At 37.9% G+C, this 22193-nt stretch overlaps 2 protein-coding genes across 2 annotated transcripts; both read right to left on the bottom strand.

The window, feature by feature from the left end:
• Positions 1–1136: 1136 nt before the first annotated feature.
• On the bottom strand, positions 1137–12063 carry CETN3 (centrin 3). The gene is made up of 5 exons (XM_041398296.1): positions 11930–12063; positions 9739–9874; positions 7906–8020; positions 5193–5384; positions 1137–1582 (listed from the first exon to the last, which is right to left on the bottom strand). The coding sequence occupies exons 1-5, from the start codon at positions 11944–11946 to the stop codon at positions 1539–1541; spliced, it is 504 nt and encodes a 167-aa protein (XP_041254230.1). The 5' UTR covers positions 11947–12063; the 3' UTR covers positions 1137–1538.
• Positions 12064–17970: 5907 nt separating this feature from the next.
• Positions 17971–21827, bottom strand: MBLAC2 (metallo-beta-lactamase domain containing 2). Its single transcript, XM_041398297.1, has 2 exons — positions 21355–21827; positions 17971–19805 (listed from the first exon to the last, which is right to left on the bottom strand). The coding sequence occupies exons 1-2, from the start codon at positions 21797–21799 to the stop codon at positions 19417–19419; spliced, it is 834 nt and encodes a 277-aa protein (XP_041254231.1). The 5' UTR covers positions 21800–21827; the 3' UTR covers positions 17971–19416.
• Positions 21828–22193: the final 366 nt, after the last annotated feature.

Here is a 22193-nt window from a genome sequence, read left to right as displayed (position 1 = left end):
TGTTTTGAAATGCAAAAATATCCAGAACAATGAAATGAGGAAAAAAAGTAAAACCAAACATTGAGACACTAGTGCAAGTACTACTGAGAAAATAGTATCACTATTCTGATAGTTTATTTTTCCCTTCTTCTGTGATACTCCCACAGTCTGAGTGACTTACAAGACCTCTCTCCAGGTCACTGGCCTGTTTATGTAGCCTTACAATTATTGTTACCTGGCCCCTAACAAATGATGCTATGTCTGCAAGAACAAAGTAAGGTTTACCAAGTATATTGCAAAAGCTAGAAATAAGGCCTCAATTCAGAAGACAAAAAGTATATCTTACTGGAAGAGTTACACATAGTAAGTGGTCACCTATCAAAAAATAAGTACCAGCCATCTACAGAGATGGCACCATCCCTCTAAAGACCACTGCAGCATGTTAGAACACTTAGCACATTTAAAGGTAGGATTTTTGAGGAAAAAGTTTTTTGAAGACTACAAACAGACCATTCCTGTTCTTTATCACTTTGATTGTCTGCAGAAACTAAAAGTGCCCCTGAAATAGTTTACAAAAAAATTAAAAGTAAATTCAGAAGCTACTGGACAATTCTTGTAGTGATCCTAGAAAATACTTGTTAAGAGCCATCCATAAGCTCAGTCCCAAACACTGAATTTTTTCCCCTAAAAATTCACCTCCCAAACAAATCTAAGATTGCAAAATACTGGTTAGGAGTTGTGGGGGTTTGTTGCAGGTTTTTTAATGGATTTTTAAAATATGTTTTATATTTCACATGGGGTGTTTCTGCTATTAGATTCTAAAGCATACTGCTTGGCTTGCAGGAAGTTTGCCACCATCATTGTCTCCACAACTATCGGAACTGTGGATAGTGGAGAGAGAATTGCTGGCTGAGATCTGAGTGATTTAAGCATGTTTTGAAATCATGCATAGTTGTGTGTCACTTGTTATCATACAGGGGTAACAGAGTTAATAAATAGCATCCTTGAAGATTCATATACTTGCCCATTTAATGTTGCAGTTCATCTAAAGAACAAAAGTAAAAGCTTATGAACGAAAAAAGAAAAAAAAAATTTTCTCTGATTCATTGTCCCTTCTAGTTCAGCCCAGACTGAACTACAGTAATAAGACATTCCAGTAATAGTAAAGAATGTTTTATTAAAATGGAAGTTTTTCAAACCTTATGTATCAAAACTAAGGCCACAACTAATGCTAACACAAAGTCAAGAAGCTCAAAAAGTTCTTATATGATACAATTTAGAAATTTGAGACAAGGCTATTTTACAAAGTTAAACAAACATTCTGAAATGCAGTATTATTTATTTTTTCTAAAACATTACATGAATTATCCTAGTGATAACATTTAATGATACAAAGTACTGAATTATCAGTGCATGTAACCGGTTTTTATTTTGGTCCTGTGACAAAGAACTTTCTGCACCACTCCAGCTACCAAAATAAATGAAAGTACAAAATATTGTAATGGAAGCTGCCAACAACTCCTCCCTTTTGTGGTCAGTTAATTTCTTTTCTTCTAATGCTAAATATCTCCAGTCATAATAGCAATAAATTCTTCTTGATTGACTGCAAAAAAAAAAAAAAAAAAAGAAAAAAAGGACAAAAAAAAGAAATTCATTAGACAAACAGCAAACAACAATAAATCTTAAAATAAAAGAATGCATATCTGCATTATTTTTTACTTAAAAGTGAAGTAAAATATACTTAAATTACTTAAAGGCTTCTCTATTAGTATTTGCTGCATCTGATCCATTACTGTAATTGTTTACAAATTTGCTCCTACAACAAGCGTCTTGCACAGGCTTTTTATGTGACATGAAGCTAGAATGCAAGCTTTATTATGTGGAATACTAAACCCAGAATCTAGCTCACTAGATATTACAATTACTATTATGTCTATTATAAAAGTAAAAATATTCTAAAAGTGAAATATTATAGGAAAAAAACCCCAACAAACATATATAAGATGGCTAATGCAAAATAGTATTATTTTAAAGGTCTATAAAAGTGTTAAGAATGGTATCTAAATTTTATTAAGTATGTACTTCTCAAGCAACAATACCTTAGTCAGTTATGACTGAATCTAGTTTTATTCTTAAAATCTCAATTCAAAACATTTACATCCAATTTACCATCACAGATCAAACAATGCTATTCCTGTCTACCCATTCTATAACACTTACCAAATACAAAACAAATTTTAATATAGTTTACCAATTATTCCATAAATTAACTAGATTTAAAGTGGACATCTGATGAGCCTTTCCCCACCTGAACTTTCTTCATTCTTCATTTATAATTAACAGAAATTTTAGACAAATGCACTTAAAGAAATTAAGTCATGATAATACATTAATTAGCATTCATTAATTATTTTGTTGCAGTTATACCTGAGGTACTGATCTTGCTCATACGTTAAAACATAGCCCCTGTAAAAGAGTGAACCGGTGAACATGTTCACTGTGCAACTAATTACTGTACTGGGGAATGATTAGAGTAAGATGTGGGTATGGAAAAGGCAAGATACATAAAAAGCCCCAACAATTATCCATCCCAGCCCAAGCTGTTTCTAAACAAAATACTGCAAAGAAGAAACTACATTCACAGCTAGAAGAAAATAAATTCAACTATGTTAAAGAATAAAAAAATCAAAAAACCTAAATATGTCCTGCTGTGATGTATATAAAAAATAGGAAACAAGTGTATTTAGTCTAGCTTAGGGCCCTATGCTCTGAAATACCAGTCCATCACATAGCTACATCCAGTTCTAAGACACAAAAATACAGTAACTGTATGACTTTAAAAGCATTTCCACAGCTTTATCACAGTAACAACATAGTAACAGCACAAATTCAAACATTGTCTCAAAAATATTATCTGATTTACAACATCCTTGAAATAATGCTGCAATGTGGAAATACAACACTATAATGACAAACTTTGCAATATTCAAAGAAACTTCAAAAAGCAGTGTAGTTACAATTTCCAGTAACCAAAGTAATTCCAGTTAGTCTTCTTCAGATATAGCATATGTTTCACGCATTAAGCACCATGAAAGCAGAACTGTTTTTTTCCATGGCATCATATTTCCCTCAACTCCATGACAAAAGTAATCACAGAAGAACAAACTAGAATCACAGCTAATAGAAAGAGAATATTGACTTAGAATCTTGAGAGTTAAAGGTGTGTATTTTTTCAGTGGTTGGTTTGGGTACTTAATTTCGTGCCAAAAATCCAAGACATGAGATTGGATAGTGTTTCCTACAGTTGCATCCACACAAGATGATCAAAATTGCATGAACTGACACTACACAGTTTTTCAAGTTAGCTGTGCTCAAAAGCAGAAGTAATTATTAAACCCAGGAATACCAAAGTAAGATTATTTAAATATTTAAGGGAGACAAAAATACATCAAATATACTTTCTTTTACAGAAATCTGTGTAGTACTGTACTCTACCAGTAGAACTCAGTGGTTTTACTGGGAACATAAGGGTTCATGTAACCTGAGTACCATACAAGATACCTTATTTCACTGTGAGCAAAACAATCTCTCAAATGTAATAGAGGGTTTAAACCAGTAAAAGTGGTTTAAAAGTGTATTATTCCAGTATTTAATATATCAATAAAAAGTGGTATTATTCCTGTATTTGATATATCAATAAAAATGCTAATGATTAACAGTTTCAATTTTTTTTCAGAGAGCAGGAAAAGGAGAATTAAATGACAGCAAGATTTTGACACATTTGCCAGGTGTTTGAAGACAAATGAAATGGTGATTCACAGAATCATTAACCTTCTCAGAATGAATGTTGAAAAGCTAAGAACAGCCTCAGTTTTCTTTAAGGAACAAAAAACACACAGAACTTTAAGGATAAACAGCACCACACACAAACATTATGCTGTCAATCTTCCATATTCAATCTTCTGCTTGACTCCTCTAACAAACACAATGAATGGATGACTGATAAGAGGAAACTGAGCCACTTAGTCGTAGCTGATCAATTTGATTTAAAAAAAAATGTAGTACTGACACAAAATAATGACTCAATAACCCTCCTGAAAGGAGCTAATGGTATATGTTCCATATGTAATACCCAAATAGCAATGTGACAAAGAACATTGATCCACAATTTTGACATCTCATTTGGCAGCTCCAGGAGATCAACACATGACAAAACATATTTGCACAAAGAATTCTAATTTCACTCACCTCTACAGCTATGACTGTAAAAAATAACCCCTACACTGAACAGCAGAGAAGACTATCTGTCAAAAGGCTGACAACACAATTTTTTCCATACCACGTGTGCATTTTGAGCCCAACATATGCTTACAAGCATAAATATCATTGTCACAGGAAAAACTGATGACCTGCTACTGAAATCTCAGATACGAGTCACCACCCTGTAAGAGCGGTGTTCGATGGACTGACACAGTCTTTACATGCAAGGTCTTAAGTGAGTGATCCTCAAAATTCAGGTATTAACGTTTCTGATGTAAAACTAAGATTGTTTTCAAGATAGTGGAAAACTTTAAGTTTCAGTGCTCACAATGATTTAACAAGCATAGTATCAAACTTGATTTGCTACTTCATTCTTTATCTACCTAGTAAATCCCTTCTGCAGCCTACTCTGGACCTTGTCACTTGCAGAGCCATTTTTCACACTATGCTTTTCAGCACTCCAAGGTTCAGAAGTATGTTAAACAGCCATGCAAGCTGATCCTACACAGACCGAGGCTACTTCCAGCATGATTTATTAGCTTAATGCTCCATATCCAATGCTGAAATCACAACAAGGACACATCGCCAGATAAGATATATTGAGTAAGTGACCAAAAGAGTTCCTCTCAGCACTTTACTGCTTTCACTGATTAATAAGAAAATAAAAATATAATGTAGGTACACAGAATCTCTCTTACTTCTACCTTCAACTACACTTTCACCCATCTTTTAATTAGACATTGCCTGAGTAAGAGTTGGTGGTGATTCTATTTGATTCCTAGATTAGTAGCTGTCAAAAGCAATTGTCTGCATTATTTGTAAGCCAAATTATGCTTGAGATGAAAGGAATCTAGAAGGAAATGAAAGAGGACGTTTTCACAACAAAATAACACCTAAAAAAGGAAAAAAAATTAAGAGCAAGATGATATGGTGTTATATTTGCCAACACATACTTTCTCCATCTCCATCCTTATCAAATTCTTCAATCATAGCCCGCAGTTCTTCATCAGACATATTTTCACCCAATTCTCTAGCAACCCGGCGCAGATTTCTCAGACTTATTTTGCCAGAGTCATCATCATCAAATAATTTGAATGCCTTGAGTATTTCTTCTTGTGGGTCTCTGTCCAGTATCCAATCTGTCACTGCAAAAAGGATACTTAAGTTGGACTAAAAAATTCATAAAGGTAAACTCAGAATGACCTTTGCAAACTAGGACAATATGAAGAACACATGTCTGATTTCACCTGTTCTTACATTTCTATAGAATTCAATGTGCATATTTGTTTGGCTTTTGTCTGACCTCTCTTTCTCACCTCTGCTTTCCCAAGTTGCTCTTTGGGACTTAATTGTTGCAGTAGAAACTGCATGGCAGTTCAGACACAGTTACACTTTCCACACATTTTCCAATAGGAATTTAAAGTATATACAAGATGCCACTCTTTCAAAATTCCAAATTTTCAGAAAAAAAACACCATCAGCTCTTTTAGATGAAGGTGAGAATTTTTTTTTTTACTTACATGTTTTAATCAGGATAGAATTTTGAGCTGGGGAGAACACTGAAACAGTAAGTGAAGAAAAACATCCACATGGAACCTCTCTTTTAAATATAAAACCACACTAATACAAAAAGCCACCATAACCAACCAACATCCCAGCCCCCCAAACCTGAAAACAAAAAAAGACTAAGCATAGGGGTTATGAAAAGAATGCTGCTATGAATCACAAGATGTTTATTCTGAAAGAATTATTCAGCCTTTATTATTCTTTTCAAGACAATCATTTGTCAGTTTCCACAACAGAAAATACAAACTTGCCTCATGAAATATTTCTCTAGTAATTACTTCAGACCAACCAAGAATAATGTGTCTCCACATGTTTGGACCTGCCAGTCTTGTACTGCAGGGCTAGTCTTGTATTATCAAGCCATTAAAATCACATCAACACTTTGCACAGAAAGAACCACTTACCATGTGCTACTAACTGAAGATGGAATGTCTGCTCTGGCTTAGCTAACTTGAGAGGAAAAAATTTTTCATGCTCATACAAGCCAACTACAGCAATCAAGTTCATATATCTGCAGATTTGTGCTAAATTTAAATATTTTTTCAAAATAACAGTGCTGCATGACAGTATTACATAATTTGAAAAATGCTACCTTTTGTGGAAAAAAGACAACTGAAAAATAATAAAATGCCTCTAAATACAAAACTATAGAAGACAAATTATAATTGCATCTTTATGTATTTCAGTTGAACATTAAATTAAGAGAAATTCTTACAGGCTCTAACATTCAAGGGCGCCTCACAGTTAATGTCTCAATAACCTATTTTATCTAACTCCTCAATTTTTCTCTTAGAAGTGATATATTTAATTGTGTGTCAAGGTCATATGGCACCACAGCAGTACACTACTTCAACTCAAGTTTTCCAACAGGTTCAATCCCCTTCTAAGTATATATATACTGTGTTTTCTACAAGAATTTCCTGGCTTCTTGCAGCACTTAATGACTGATATTGATAGCCAGGACAGAACAAGAAAACAATGAACAGGACTCAACATCAGGAATTTAAAAAGTAATTGCATGGTAATTACAGTATATTAATTTTATATAATATTATATAATGTAATATGTAATTTTAAGACTAGTATTACTATTGAATGAATACACTCATTTTCTTCCTAATACTTCCACACAGACTTTATAAATCAGAAAAGAACAAAAAATAATGTTCTCTAACTTGGAATATAACTATAAAAACATTACCTGCCATTAACAAGACATTTCATCCAGTACTAATCTGTAAAACAATTAAAAGTTGCCACATTTCAATCACTAATTGTTTCAATACATTAAGATGATTGCTATTTGTAGCCAAGAATAGATACTGGGGGATTGGTACTGAGTTATTTTGTTCCATAAAATCTACAGAAATACAAGACCTTGAAGAAATGGACTATCATGAACATAATGAACTATAATGGACATAATAAGCTAGAAATGTAAACCCATACAGATTGCTTTTTGGTAAACTTAAATTGTATGCAAAAGCATAAATTATGCACAACAAAAATCCCCTAAAATCTTCAAAGAAACATCAAGTCTTAAAATTCTGCAGATCACTACAAACTCAAAGTACATAAAATTTCACAATACACAAATTCCAGATTAAAGACAACTAGTGCTACTGGCTCTATCAACAGCTGAAAATTATTCTAGTACAATATTTAAAATCTACTTCAACTTCTCTAATCTTTTTATATATGAAGTCTGTAGTCTGCTTCTCTGTATATGCACTCCTTCCGATGAAATTCAATGCCAAATATCTTTTCCACAGCAGGAAGAATCTTACAGAGATCCATGAACAAGACAAGAACATCTACAGTTTAAACTAGCATTTATTCCTCTGTGTAAGCTTGAAAGAGATTGTGTATACCCTACTTCCTTTTATACTGTAGCTATCATTCATCTCCACATATCAAATTAAGAATTCAGAAAAGAAATATTTATCTTTCTTTACTATTGGCCTATATTAAACAAAATATTAAATGAAATCTCCCACTTCTATTTCTTAAACAATTGAAGAAGTCCACGAAGTGCAGCTTTGAAATTGTACTCACTACTACAGGCTAAATGTCTCTAGAGGTACAAACACAATCACATACCAACTTCATTAAAATCTTCAAATGTGATCTTGCCTGTTGATTCTCGATCATAATCTTTAAGTATTTTCAGGACATCAGCTTTTTTCACATCAAAACCCAAGGCTCTCATTGCCACCTTTTGGAATAAAATGGAAGTGTGATCATAAATAAGGATCAAAATAAAGATTTAACAGATTTTCCTTTTTATTTCAGTAATTACCTTCTTGCCCAAGAGAGAAAGAGCACATCAATGGTTTAGTAACAACAATAAATAAATAAAAGGAAAAGAGCTTGGGATATTAAAACCACTTAGAACTACTATTAGGAAATGGAATATCTAGTTACAGTGAGAAAAAAAAAAAAACAACTTTGCATTTTCAGGGATTTTACAGACTGGACCAAATGCATCTTAGGACAATAAATTTATTCCTCATTTCCAAAATCATTTCAAAATCTGATCTTCTTAAGACAAAACTGAAAATCATTCTGCAAATTGTATACAAGTGTGTATGTTCATGGATTTACAAATCCTACAAGACTTTTAACTGCTCTTCTAGTCAGCCACAGAAGCCAACCTAGGTTTTACTTTTCCATTAGTGCTGAAGTCCACATTTAGTTTCCCATTTCACCTTAGAAGGCAACTGCTCACCACACAGCACCCTAACTTCCTCCAAACTGATGAATGCAGGCTAACCATACACAGTGGAAAACCACTGAAGCAGTTATTCAAAAATTGATACTATATGCTGATTTTGTAGAGAAGGAGACAAGTAGTTTTTCTCTTTATGTATTTCTGCTCTTTCACAGTATAAGCTTCAGGATGACAATATTTGATTAGACAGCTAAGAAAGAGCTTTTCAAGTAATCATGACAGCTGGGAATTCAAAGCATACCATAACCAGAAAAAGCATAACCGCAACCAAGAGAGTATCCAGCACAACCCTAGTAACAGTGACTTCCAGCAAAGATAAAATAAGTGAAATAAAGAGAAGGGAATTGTTCTGCCTAACACATTACTGTAGCAGCAAATTAAGTAAAAATAAGACTTTTTTCCTTCTTTGAACTACTTGGTAGAACCACACTATAAAGCCAATACACTGGATTAGGTATTCTTTCAAAAAAACCCTCACCCTATATGTGACTGAAACACTGGCCTCTCCAAAGCAACTTTTGGTTCTTGATGTCTAAATTAGAATAAAAATGCATAAAGGATTTAAGATGAGTTTAGTGAACCCCATTTACTACTCTGTAGACTTTCAGGTGGGAGGCCTTACTTAGAAAGAGATCCTAAACTCCATCTGCTAATAGCTATCATTAAGAGCATCCTTCTTTGGGAAGGGCAACTACTGAGCCTCCCTCAAAAAGCACACCTTATTCCTACAAATCATAGGCCTTCTTTGGAAAAATACAGGTAAGCTCTGGCTTGTAGCCAACAGTTCTACAAATTTCATTTACAATTTTTACTTACACATCTGAAACCAACAGCAGGCTTTAAGTTATACAGTGTCTTTAAAAATAATCAAACAGTTTTTCAACAGTTTTTCCCTCTGTCCAAGCTTATCCTTGGACACTTTTTCCATCTGTCCAAGCTTATCCCAGGTCAGCAATTATACCAGGGTTATTCAGAATTCTATAGCAATTCTGTTATTCATTAACTATATCACGTCAGAAGAAAAGCTTATCCTTACACTAAGAGAATATTTCCCGTTTCTTCTTTTTTTTTTTCTTTGCTCCTTTAACCCAGCAACACATTCTGAAGGAAGTTTTTCAAGATACAGCCAGCATCTTAAGAATTCACTATGGAACAGATATATTATCTGCTATAAAATTGCTTAAATGAAAGGAAACTTCTACCTTTAATTCATGATAATTTATCGCTCTATCCTTGTCTGTATCAAACAATTCAAAGGCATCTTTAATTTCTTGCTTCTGTTCCTCAGTCAGTTCTCTTCTTTTCTTCTTTTTAGTTTTATCTACTGAGAGCTCATTCCTATATAATGAAAAGAAAACATAGTGTAACACATTTCTACTGGGAAGATGCCACTGTAGATAACCTTCTCCACCAATAAGAAACTCACCATAATTTTAGAAATCAGTACCTTACCTAGTCAGTATTTTCCCAGCTTGTATTCCCAGTTTAAAATAATATTAGAAACAGACAATTACCTTGTGAAATCTGAATGACACCTCTCGTCTCCTACCCAAAATAAAACCAGCACAGGCATTTTTGTTAATAAGCAGCAACAACAACAAAAAAAAAAGAGGTTAGAAAAATTACCAGTTAAAAAGGCTTCTTGAGGTTACAAACTAGATTAGCAGTTGAAATTATACTACTCATGAAAACAGTTAGTTTCCACACTGTAGCTTAAAAAAATAAAATAAATTTGGGGACTGACAGGCCAGTGGAAGCCAAATGAGGCCAAACAAGTCTGGCTACTAAAACTAGCATTAGGTGCTACAAATCAGTTTTGTTGCCTGTAACAGTTCTTAGACAAATAGAACTTGCAGGATTTTTTTTTTAATCCTTTAGATCCCATATAAACATATACATAATGTTTTGAAGATGTTTTGCTCGGTTTTGGTATATACAAATGAGCCAAGCCCTACAAATCAGCAAATCTAGCTCAAAGTCAGCCCCCTTTTCTTTGGCTAATCTAGGAATAAGCTTATATTTTCAGAGGAACATAATAAAAGGACAAGAGACAACAACTACAAAATTTAAGGGAAAAAACTGCAGCTGGAGGAGAAACTGCACCTGGATCTAAGAGAAAACATTTTCTCAGTGCATGTGTGTTAGAACAGTCCCACTGGGAAGTAGTCTCCATCAGAATTTTCTGAACCTAACTACAAAAGGTGCTTATCCTCAGCCAGCTTTATGTAGAAGCTGCTATCATCAGGAAGCTGGACTAGATGACTTCCGTAAGTCCTTCCTAACCTAAATCACTGTATAGTTTATGCCATAATCTCAGGAACAGGCTTTTTATGCTCATTTGTCCTTTTGCACCAGAAGCAGAATGAGTGCTGCATCACCTAGTGCACAATGCATAAAGATTACTGATCAGAAAACTGCGAGATTAACTTTCTAAATCCCCTCTAATAACCTACTTTATGCCCTTCTTTGTTGACAATTTGCTAATTTTAATCAAATCCTAAGATTAAATACTTATTAGACTTAGATTTCAACAACCACTGGAGCAAAAATCCCAAATACAGGCATGAAAAGTGCAAGCCACAGAAGCTGAGCCTGCTTCAAACCACATTACCCTCAAAGAATAAGATGTCCTTAACACACCAATTGAGACAGTATGATTTCACACAGGCTTTGGATTACTACAACTCTTGGAAGGACCACAATAACTCTGAGCTTGCTACATAATTAGGACTGGGAGAGTAGCTCAGAATCTAGGGAGCCCAGATTTTGTGAGCTACAATGAAGAAATCCACTTATACATGTAAAGGCAGATTACATTCTGAAAGAGCAATCTGAGTACTTAAGTGTTCATTTAACGCTTAGCATAAAATAATTTATCAAAAAGAAAAGCAGTACTCACATACAAGCAGTTTAGTGCCACTTCTGCGACTACTTTAACCATATTAATCATGAAGTTCTTAGACTTAAAAATTAAGGATAACAGTTACCATGTAAGCGTATTCATTACACTTGAAGACAAGAAATTGCCAGGTCCTTTATGCAACAGCTACTAAATCAGAATTTATAAACAAAACACAGCCGAGCAGTTCAACTTTATGCCTATTCACAGGCCTTTTGAAAGCATATCAGACAACCCAGAAGAGAACCTCCCAAGGCCAGATGCGCCGGACCCTTCACTCATCCAGCAGAGAGACGGCCCTGATCCTTCCCCGGCCGCGCCAAAGAGATCAGATGTGACCGGCTGGAGGCCGGGGATGACACCCAGGCCCCACCACGGCCTGAAGCGCCCCGCGTTCCGCCAACACCTCCCGAACGGGGGCGGTGCGGCCCTGAGGGACCCCCATCCGCGCTCCGTGGATGGGCGAAGCAGGGAAGCGGCGTGCTCGTACCGACCTGAGGGCCAGGCTCATCGTGCCGCTGCCGGGCAGCCGGGTCCGGCAAACGTGCCCCCTCCGCTCCGCTCCGCACGGCTCCGGACGTGCCGCGTCCGAGACGCGGCGACGGCGCGCTCCAGGCCTTGGCGACGCCTCTCAAGCCACGCCCCCACCAAGTACCTACGTCTGATTGGCCGAGAGTCGATAAACTCCCGCCTGCGAGCCCTAAGCGCTCTGCTATTGGGTGAGATTCTGCCACTCAGGGCGGAAGGGGTGTGCTCTGAGTGGGCAATGGCTCCCGGTGTAGTCTTCGGTCGTCGAACCGCTTCTGCTGCGAAACGGGCAACACGAGAAAGTTTTCCTAAAGAAGGATGTTTCTGGATGTTTGATCTTGATTTTCAAGCCTAATCAACAAGAAAGGAGATTTAATCCTTGAAACAGATAGACGATACAGAGCAAGCTTAAAGTGATGTCCAGGGGTTAGAAAGAAAAATCTTTTGTCGGAATTTCCTTGGCAAGCTCTAGGGCCCGACGTATTTCAGTGATGTCAGGCAAACAATTCAGAATTTCCTGGCCACGAGGACATTTGGCAGAACTCCCCACATACGGAAGAAATTACTAAATGCAACTCAGCAATTGTGCTGAATCAGCTTCACTTCCAGCTGCCCACCGACTCAGGAGAACGACTGGGCATGTGGACTAATTAGCATGAGAAGCAAGAGAATAATTAACAACAGAAGCTAGAATAATCATTATTAAGAGAACTACGTAACCTGAGGCCTAATGCATGTGTTTGCTAAAATGTGTAAATACTAAAAACTTTTTGATAGTTGGCATGCTTGATTCATGGAATACCATGCAGCACCCAGGCTTGTGCAACTCTAAAACAAAGAATCCATATCTCCCTCAAGTGTGTAATTATTGGCTTATTGCACACTAGGTAACAAATCCGATTTTTGTGGTCAACACTTCTACTGGCCTTGCTGTAACCTGGATGTGTGGTGGCTGTGTCAGAAGAACTCCCCGTGGACCCAGGGCCTGCTCGCTACTGCTCACTCCAGCTGTTGTGTGTGCGGTGGGTTGTGGAGGAGCACACAAAAGCGGCATTTATAGAAGCATTTCTGGCATTTGTACAGATTTTGCCTTACTAAAAATTTGATTGAAAGCAATATGTACTGTGTGGAGACTGAAGACCTTAATGTATAGTTCCCGTTATCATTGACACTAATATTTTTGTGTCTTGCAAAACGGTCAGTAAATCAACATTACATATCTGTGTGGAGAAAATGCTCATATCAATTGTGAGAAAACTCGGATTTGTGAAAAGTGGTGCCTCAATGCTCTGGAGTGTGACAAATTGTCAGTGTGCCTTGCTTCATAAACAAGGGCTGTTTCATAACTAGCTTTGACAACATAGTACACTGTTACTAACTGGACCATGATGATATTCAGATCCTTGCTAGTAGTGTGTTATGCAGTCTGGCTAGATAGACTGAAAATTCTTAGACAATGAAAAATTCCTTCAGGTCTTGGAGATGTTTTGCACCTATGTTTCCAAACAGAAACTATTAATGGGCTTACACTGAACACAGAGAGTTGAATATGTAGAGTTTGGTTTGGTCAAGACACATTCTTCCTGAACAAAGTCAAGCGAAAATAAGACTTTTTGCCTTCTTCAAATTACTTGGTAGAGTCACACTATACAGCCAAGACACTGGATTAGGCATTCTTTCAAAAAAAAAAAAATACCCTATATGTGACTGAAACACTGATGAAACTTATTTTTCTGTCTATTCATATTATGCCTGATCCACAGATCAAATAGGCAGAGGCAAGAGGTTTGTAATTGACTTCCATTTACAGATGGTAGCTTTGCAATTAAAAGCATAAATTACTGGCAGGTTTGACCCTCAACCTGTACTGTGGTACAAATATAACCACAGATTAGTTTTCTTTTTGTGTGTGTTTCATACAACACATTTACTTGTCCAGAGAGAAAAGGAAGCATAAACCAAATGGTGAGTGAAGTGTGTAGCACCAGGAGCCCGCAACTGAACCAAGAGCCCCAAATTGCACTGATTCATCCCTACTCTCACCTCCTCTGCATGTTGATCCTGGGTGTCAGCATAGGGCCCCTTGGTTCTTGCCTGAGCTGCACTGGGGTTATTCCTGTTCTTGTACTGTGTGCTGCTCTTGCTGACATATTTACCAGACTTCATGGCCTGGCCATGAACTTGAGTCATTACCTTACCATTGTCTGTAGTCACTGGGCTGCTGACAGGTCAAGTTTCTCTGCAGGGAGGACACAATCCCTGCCTGTGTTGTGACTGCACTTCACTTCCACGTTGTCCTCTCTCATGGTGCACCCGTGCCCTGGCTGCTCTGTGTCAGGCAGAGTGAAATACCTGATACTGATACTCTGCGTGTGCTTCTGGCAACTGGAGATCCACATTCAGGTCCTTACTTCTAAATTTTTAAGCTAAAAAGTTGCTCTAGAAACCAAAGCTCCACCCTTTGTAAATTGATTTAAGTTAGCAGCAGTGCTCATACTGCGTGTGAAATGGAGAAGAAAAAAATTCCAAAGAGAACAGACAGGCTCAAATAATAATATCTAAAAATATGGTGGTGGTAGCAGTGACTTATAAATCCTTGCATTTTCAAAGTTGGTTAAACCCATCTTAAAATGACCTCTTATGAATAGAGTTGGAAGGTTAGAATAGCACTAGCATGTTCCTCACACATACATACCGTCAGCTTAATAAGGAAAATAATTAATAATGGAATATACTTAAAGATGTTGTTACTGGCTTTTACTTAATTTTCAAACTCATATATTGCTTTTTAAAAGTCATTTGTGGGGCTGTCTGCCAGGTCTGTCTTCCCTTTCAGTGAAGATATATTCTTCTCTAGTCCTAATTTTATCAGTATTTGAAACTATCCTACCACTCTCTTGTCCTAAACTGAATTTGAGTGTGCAGAAGACTATAAACCTCATCCCAACTGCTCACATATCAGATTAAATTAATCTTGATTTTTTTTTTTAAAGGAGAAGTTGGGCAAGATTTCATGCAAATCAAGAGAGTTCTGTTCATGTCACTCTTAGAACAAATCGTATGTAAAAATACAAAGCCATATTAAAAACATACCAAGTATCATTGCCAGTTTGATGATTGTGAATGTGCTTCTTTTGTGCATCTGGGTCAAACTGCTGGGAAATATCTGGCACAATCACAGAAGTGTTTCTGAGCCTTTTTCCATGTCAAGTCTTTTTGGGTTTTTTTGGGGGTTTTTTGGTTTGTTTTTTTTTGGGGGGGGGATTGGTTTTTGTTTGTTTGTTTGGGTTTCTAAAAAATTTTATTGTTTGTTTTTCCAATTTTAATTTCTGTTGAATGCCTCATTGCCTCCCCAGGACTCTGTTGGACACGTGTGGGAATATGCAGAGTTAAATGTAAAATAATTCTTTAACCAATAATTTTTAAATTATTGTGAGATTAGACTGTCCAATAAAATCTGAGTAATGAGGAGTAACTATGCTGAAGATGGTTTTGGGTAACACAGTAAAAGCAAGGAGCAGGCTTGTAACACCGCTGGTTTCTAATCTGATACTCGATTCTGTTGTTTTCATGGTAAATGCAGCCCCTCTCCGGCTTGTGGCCAGCCAGCGGCGTCGCTGCCCCCAGCGCGGAGCTGGCGCGGTCAGCGGGCGGGACAGCGAGGGGACATTCCCACCCTACGGACACTACACGTGCAGTAACAGGCTTTAGGGTAGGATCCCACTACGCCAAGCAACGGGCGGCTGTTTAAGTTAGAAAAGGGACTTCGCAGCATTCGAGTGCCTGCACTACGGAGGCACCTCGGAACGGCTGTCTGACTGCCCTGAAAACCCGGTGCAATACAGCCAAAATGTTTTGGCTAGCAGCTCCCTCGTGTAATAGTTAACATCAAATAAATTTAAAATAGAACATAATGAATGGGTTTTTTCATTGCTTCTAAATAATTTCTATATTTCCTAATTCAATTTGAAAGTGAAAGGACTTTAGATGGAGTAGCAGTATTTTGGATAATACATAGTTGAATTTTTAGACCCAAGAGGTACTACTTACTGATTTAAGTTACATATGCATTAATTATAAATAAGAACTTGGACCAGTGTTGGTTGAATGCTGAGACCCAGATTTTTAACATTAAATATTAATAAATCCTCCTTTTCCTCCACATTTATCTCACTCAAGCTCTCCTTAACAGAGCTGCATTATTATTTTTTCTTTGGCTACAGATGTCTGCTCTTATAAGGCAAAGTGCATGTACAATGTGTAAACTTTTTTAATGCAGTTTCTTTCTCGGAAGCATAAATAATTCTGCTAGCAACTTGTAAATATACTCCATCTAGAATGAAAAGTGCTTCTGTTGAGAGATACCTAGAAAATATTACTTAACTGCATAGGATTATAATATTTTATTATGATAATACACAAAAAAAAATTAATTATGTGCAAACTGTTGTTTAACATTGTAACAGCCTTGACAGATTACAGAACAAAACTTCTAATCTGATTTTTATATCAATTCCCAGTCTATTGAAAACTGCATTAACATATATTTAGATGCTACAAAGAAATCAACAGAGTTCTAAACACTCACATGACATAGTATTTAAACTTAAAATGCATTTTTTAAATATGTAATCCAAATAGTGTTAAAGGAGCACTGTCAAACTCTTATGATTAAAATTTGGTAAGTCTTAACAAAAATAATCAGAAACCATTCTTTTAACTTAAAATAATTTAAATATTGTTTATCTAGTAGTGAATTTCTTATAATACAAAAGATAATTTCATGACCCTCAAAAAACTACTTTCATTTGGATTATAGCAGCAGTTTACTAACAAACTCCACTTTGGGTTATGTGCATGTAAAGTTCACTTCTGAGCTAGGAAATTATCCCCTAGATTGTGGCAAAGTAAAAAAGTAAAAATTTTGGTTACGTACTTAGTGGACTTAAGCATAGCTTAATAGGGCATTTTGACAGTGATCTGGCCATTTAAGGATCTCAGCTGATAGAGATATTGAGCACAGATTTGAACACAAATGATGGAGGATGGAGGTTATTCTTTACTTTTGAACTGACATTGCCTGTGAGTCTTCTCATAAAAGATCAGGCTTTACAATACAGTAAAATCTGGCTACAGAGATTCTAATATTGGATCAAATAAACAAACGGATAGTAGTATAAGACAGAATGCCAATTCAAAGTTATCTTACTCTTCTAGCGAACATCTACAAAACTTTAGCAACTTGACATCGATATTGGCAGGCTTTGGATTTCTTGGTGACTGCTTTAATGTGCGGAGTTACCACCAGGGCTCCCAGAGTCTTCACAGAGTTTAAAAAGAATGATTATTACTGGTGTTACACCACTGTCAACTAATTTGCAGGAATTCCAATACTGTCAGGTAACCTGTAACACCATGGCATCCTCCGGATAACTGGTGTAAGCTTTAGAGATAGCCTGCTTCCCAGACTGTTTTTGTATTTCTACCTCTGCCAACTGAGGTGAAGATAAACAACTCTTGGTTTTATGATGTAAGTCTATCCACTGAACACTCCTCACATCAGACACTGATGTACATGGATTTCTCAAAAAAAGAGACTGTGAACTGACTAATAACAGGTCTTTCAAGTGCTGCATCTCTGCACATGGCCTGCCCACTCACAATTTTGCTTCAGCTTGGAATAGGCACTTCTAAGAAGAACTAGGCAACAACCAATCAGTACAAATCCTGGTAAAGAATATATTCACAGTAAAGGCAGAAGTGCAGGCATGTATAAAATGGAAAAAGCCTTACCTAAGACACTCACTTATATAATTTTTAGACAGAGATGCTTTTTAAATTTTGTAATAGGTTGGTCTTTTTACCATAAGAATTTGCATCTATTTAGAAGGCTATCAACTTCCTCTCCTTCATGCCTTAGACAGAGCCCAGAATTCTGGCTCCCTTACTATTGGCTATAATGGGGGCAAAACCTTCTGCATAAAGTGAAGGTAAACAAGAAAAGTTAAACTGCACTAAAATTTGAGAGAAACATTTGCAGTCTTTTTAGAAACATATATATGTCTATGTAAAAAAATAAATTCTGACAGTGTCCATATAAAAAAGTTAAATGTATACAAACTGTTAGAATAATTACACAAACTCTAACCATCTCAGCAACTTTTAAATATCACACATTCAATTTTCACAAGCAAATTGCAATGCTATTTAGCATTTCTCAATATATTCAACATATTTTTTTGAACAAACTCAATGAAACACACTTGACATTTCAGAACAACTATGTGCAGCACATACTTCAGATGCAAACAGTAAACAATCTGAGCTACATTCACTTTGTGATCAAAAGTGTACTGGGTGCTTAATGCAGCACATTCACTATGGTAAGATCATGTTAAAACCTCAATCCCCACCCAACACAGATGATTAACAACTAAGTTACAACACCATCACCTAAAAATACCCTTTAGCATAAACAAATGCCTTAAAGCTTGTCACAGTCTACTTCTCTCAGCTTTCCAGAACAACAAACTCTCCAAATATTTTTTATAAGCTGATCAGAAAAAAATAAATACATCCAGCAAAAGCTCAATCCACTTTGTACAGGGTAATTAACACATTAACTCACTAGTTCACAAATCGTCTAATTCCTAACTCACATGCCTACAAGCAAAACAGTTCCCCAGCCAATGGTGAATGAGAGTGCTCCTGCTTGCTCACTCTCTCCTGGTGCAGTGGTTCCTTGCACCACACCAGAAAACATGAAAGCTTCAACAGTCTGTCTGCACCAAAAACTTTTGTGATAAACTGATGTATCTGTGACTTCCATCTTGAAAGTCTGGTCTATAGAATTTCCACGTGTTTGTGTATTCTAAAGAAAATGCCAGACAAGTAATTTGCAAAGATAAAGCTTCAAGTGGTGAGAGGTGCAGCAGATACCAAACCTACAGGTGGCAATGGCTGTAGAATTATCTTTTTCTGCTCACAGAGTCCTGCATAGGTGTTACTCCTGCTCTGATCTAATGGCACTGCTCCTAGCACATGCTAGGTCTTAGCAACAGCTCTGTTAGGTCAAAACCTGAGCAGGTGATGAATAATCACAAGACTAGTAATATATCAACAAGGTTTCAGGCATGAATGTAAAACCTCTCGTTTTAGTATATATCCATCTGCTAGAGTTGTAGCAAAAATAAAACAGTATATTTCAATTGCAATACATGTAAAAACATGCTCTGAAAAAGTAGAAAGAAAAACCATAGCTTTGGCTAAAGCTACTAGTTTACAGAGTTTTTATAAAAATATGAACAATGCAGGAAAAAACAGGGAGAATTTTTTTAAGCTCACCTGTACCAACTGGCCATCTTTTTGTTAACACATACTGCTTCTGCTTGTTATTGATGCTTTCAAAACCCATTTGGTTTTACAGCACGTGACAGATACACAAAATTGACTGTCACTGAGAAGTGATTCTTGAATTTGCAACACGAAGTGCTACGCTTGCAATGGATCTCATAGCACAGGTAGAAATCTTGTGACAAACTCCAGCTTGGGAAATGTAGTTGGAAGCTAAACGATACAGCCTTTCTGCTCCAAATATGTTAAAATGCCCAGGTAGTACCTTCTCCACAAGACCTCTGTCTACTAACTCCATCAGGCGCTGGCAGCTTGCAACATAGTCACTGATTCTGCTGTAGGGAAGCCAATCGATCATAGATCCATCATACACCACATCGCCACTGAACAAAATCTTCCGGTCCTTGTCATGTAAGCAAATACTGCCTCGTGAATGACCAGGCATGTGCATGACAGTGAGCTGTCGATCTCCGAGGTTGATCACATCCCCTGCAAACAGATTTGTTATAGGAAAATGTATGCATTTGCCATGTTTCTTAAATGACATAGAGAACTACCTACTCACATGCAGAATTTATACATACTACACATTGCAACAGTGGGAGTGGGGCATTTATTTTCTTTGTGAGTGCCAAAGAGGTGTCTGAAATATAAGCTTAGCAAAAAGGTATTTTCCAACTACACTAACAGTTAACACAGACTTGGGTTGTATTAATGGAATATATTCATATTCTAACAAACTGCACAACGTGAAAAGCAATGCAGTAGAGAAAATGGAAACAAAAAGAACACATCTAACCTGGTTCTTCTTTGCAAAGAATGTACTTCACGATTTATTATGATTTTACCCTTAGAGTTCCTCTAGAATTACACTGCTGCTACTCCTAAAAGTCAAAAGGCTCAAACATAAATTGCTGGAGGAGAACCAAGACAGGCCTCACACACTTTCTTCATCTCATTCATTAAGACATAAAAATAGAACTTTCTTACCATTAGGTCATTTTTTTGTCAGTTTACAAATGAATGCCTTTCAATTATACCAGACACTGAAACAATATTGTGTCTCATGTCTCAGTTAACATCTTAGAAATTCTGATTCTAGCAGCCAGTGTACTTGCGCTTCTACAAAAGTTTTGTTTTTTTTTTTTAATAATCCTCCCTACTTTTTGAGGAAAAAAAACCAACTTAAACTTGTGTTAATTTACTATAGTTAAATGTCGCTATAGTTATTTAACTATTACTATAGTTAAATGTCATCTGATCTTACTGAAGCCTTCAGTAAGTTCAGTTCTGCTTTTCCAGCACCTATGTGGGATGGCCTAATAAAGCCAAGAAGAGAGTAAGCACTGTGCCTAAGGTGTCACCTGTGTGACACCCGCCCTTTAACATCTACTGAACAGTATTGTAAAGCTTAGGTGTTTTGTTACCAAAAACCTAGTCACTGTCTCCCCTTAGACACTAAATGATCATTTTTTATCTGCAGCAAGCCACTTCGGTAAATCAGTACATTTCTACATCAGTAACAAGTGTTTTTTACATTTTACGTAAGTCAGGTAAAATTCAGTAAATTCTGTAAAATAAAAACTGTGTTCTCAGTACATATTTCAGGAATTGTTCTGTTAACTGCACTGTCCATGTTTTGACAGCTTATAAACAATAAAGGTCACCAGATACCAGAACATGACCTGCTGACATACCGTTTGAAGCCTAAGGATAAACCTGGCGTACTCAATTAGTCACCTAAAACATTACTGAGTGATTCTCTTTCTAGATGGAAAAAAAAAAAAAAAAAAACAGCCGCCAAAACTTTCAGAACTGGTAGAAACGGTTTAACCTAGTATGTGTCTTTTTGGTCCCATGCTGACTGTGGGTGGCTTTTAGGTCCACCGGAGTGACAAAATTAATCGATTTAATGATTTTATACTAGGAGCTCGGTAAACCAAGTGGCGCTCAGCAAAGAAGCTGAAAAGAAGCTGCTCCGTAATACCCAGACCATTGTGCCCCCGCTCCCCTCGGCGCGTCGAGGCCGCCCCCATACCCTCGTGCAGCAGGCGACTGGGCCGGACGGGCGGGACGCGGAATTGCCGTGCGCTCCAGCCGGGCCGCGGCGGTCGCGCCACCTCCCGGTCTGACAGCCAGGTCACGGCCTCGTAATTGTCGCCTTGGAGCAGCGCCGCCGCCTCGGCGCTGTGCACCGCCACCTCCTCGAAGTGCTGCAGCCCGCCCGAGTGGTCGAAGTGGACGTGGGTGGCCACAGCCAGCAGCGGCCGCGGTCCGGCGCCCTCAGCCGGCGCCAGCAGCCCGGCGTCACGCAGGTAGTCGGGCAGGCTGCGCAGCCCCAGCCCCGCATCAATCACCACGTCTCGCTGCGAGCCCCGCACCAGCCAGATGTTGGCCCGGTTGCCCGACTCGTAGAAGCGTTCTTGGATCCAAAAGATACCGCCGCCCAGGGGCTTGTGAGCGAACCACTCCAGCGCCGACATGACCCGGCCGCCGCTGCGAGCCCGCGAACGCCCCGCCCAGCCCCCGTGCGGTGGCACGGGCGGGGCGGGGCGAGCGCGGGCCCGGCCCACTGCGGCAGCGGCAGGGGGGGGGGGGGGGGGTTGGGGGGCAGCGGCAGGCGGAGCGTGACGGTGTTGGGTGAGCGGGCTGTGGGGGTTTCGCTGTGGTAAGGGAGGTCGGGTGTTTGAGCCCCGCTTCCGCACTGAGACCCGTCGGCGGAGCGGGCAGTAAAGGCGAAGCGCCCCGACCTTGTGGGGAGCGGCGGGACCCTCTAGGGGTGACGGGCCGTCAGCGAGGTGCAGGGAGCGGGAAAGGAGTGGAGAGCAGCTGAGAGGGGTGTTCTCACACGGCAGAATTTAGTGACCCTCAGGACAA

Source organism: Onychostruthus taczanowskii, unplaced genomic scaffold (assembly GCF_017590055.1).
Source record: "Onychostruthus taczanowskii isolate IOZ18803 unplaced genomic scaffold, ASM1759005v1 scaffold143, whole genome shotgun sequence".
Lineage (NCBI taxonomy): Eukaryota > Metazoa > Chordata > Aves > Passeriformes > Passeridae > Onychostruthus > Onychostruthus taczanowskii.
The sequence above is the reverse complement of the archived record's forward strand: the minus strand, read 5'-3'. Positions and strand labels throughout refer to the sequence as shown.

Excerpts from the sequence above, each read along its gene's own strand:
- CETN3 (XM_041398296.1), bottom strand. Across the intron at positions 5,385-7,905 it reads TGAAGATTTTAATGAAGTTG|TGACAGATTGGATACTGGAC; the intron begins GTATGTGATTGT and ends TCCTTTTTGCAG. Across the intron at positions 1,583-5,192 it reads TAAGGATGGAGATGGAGAAA|TCAATCAAGAAGAATTTATT; the intron begins GTATGTGTTGGC and ends TTTTTTTTGCAG.
- MBLAC2 (XM_041398297.1), bottom strand. The coding sequence starts at position 21,799 with ATGTCGGCGCTGGAGTGGTTCGCTCACAAGCCCCTGGGCGGCGGTATC. Across the intron at positions 19,806-21,354 it reads CAGTCGCCTGCTGCACGAGG|GGGATGTGATCAACCTCGGA; the intron begins GTATGGGGGCGG and ends ATCTGTTTGCAG.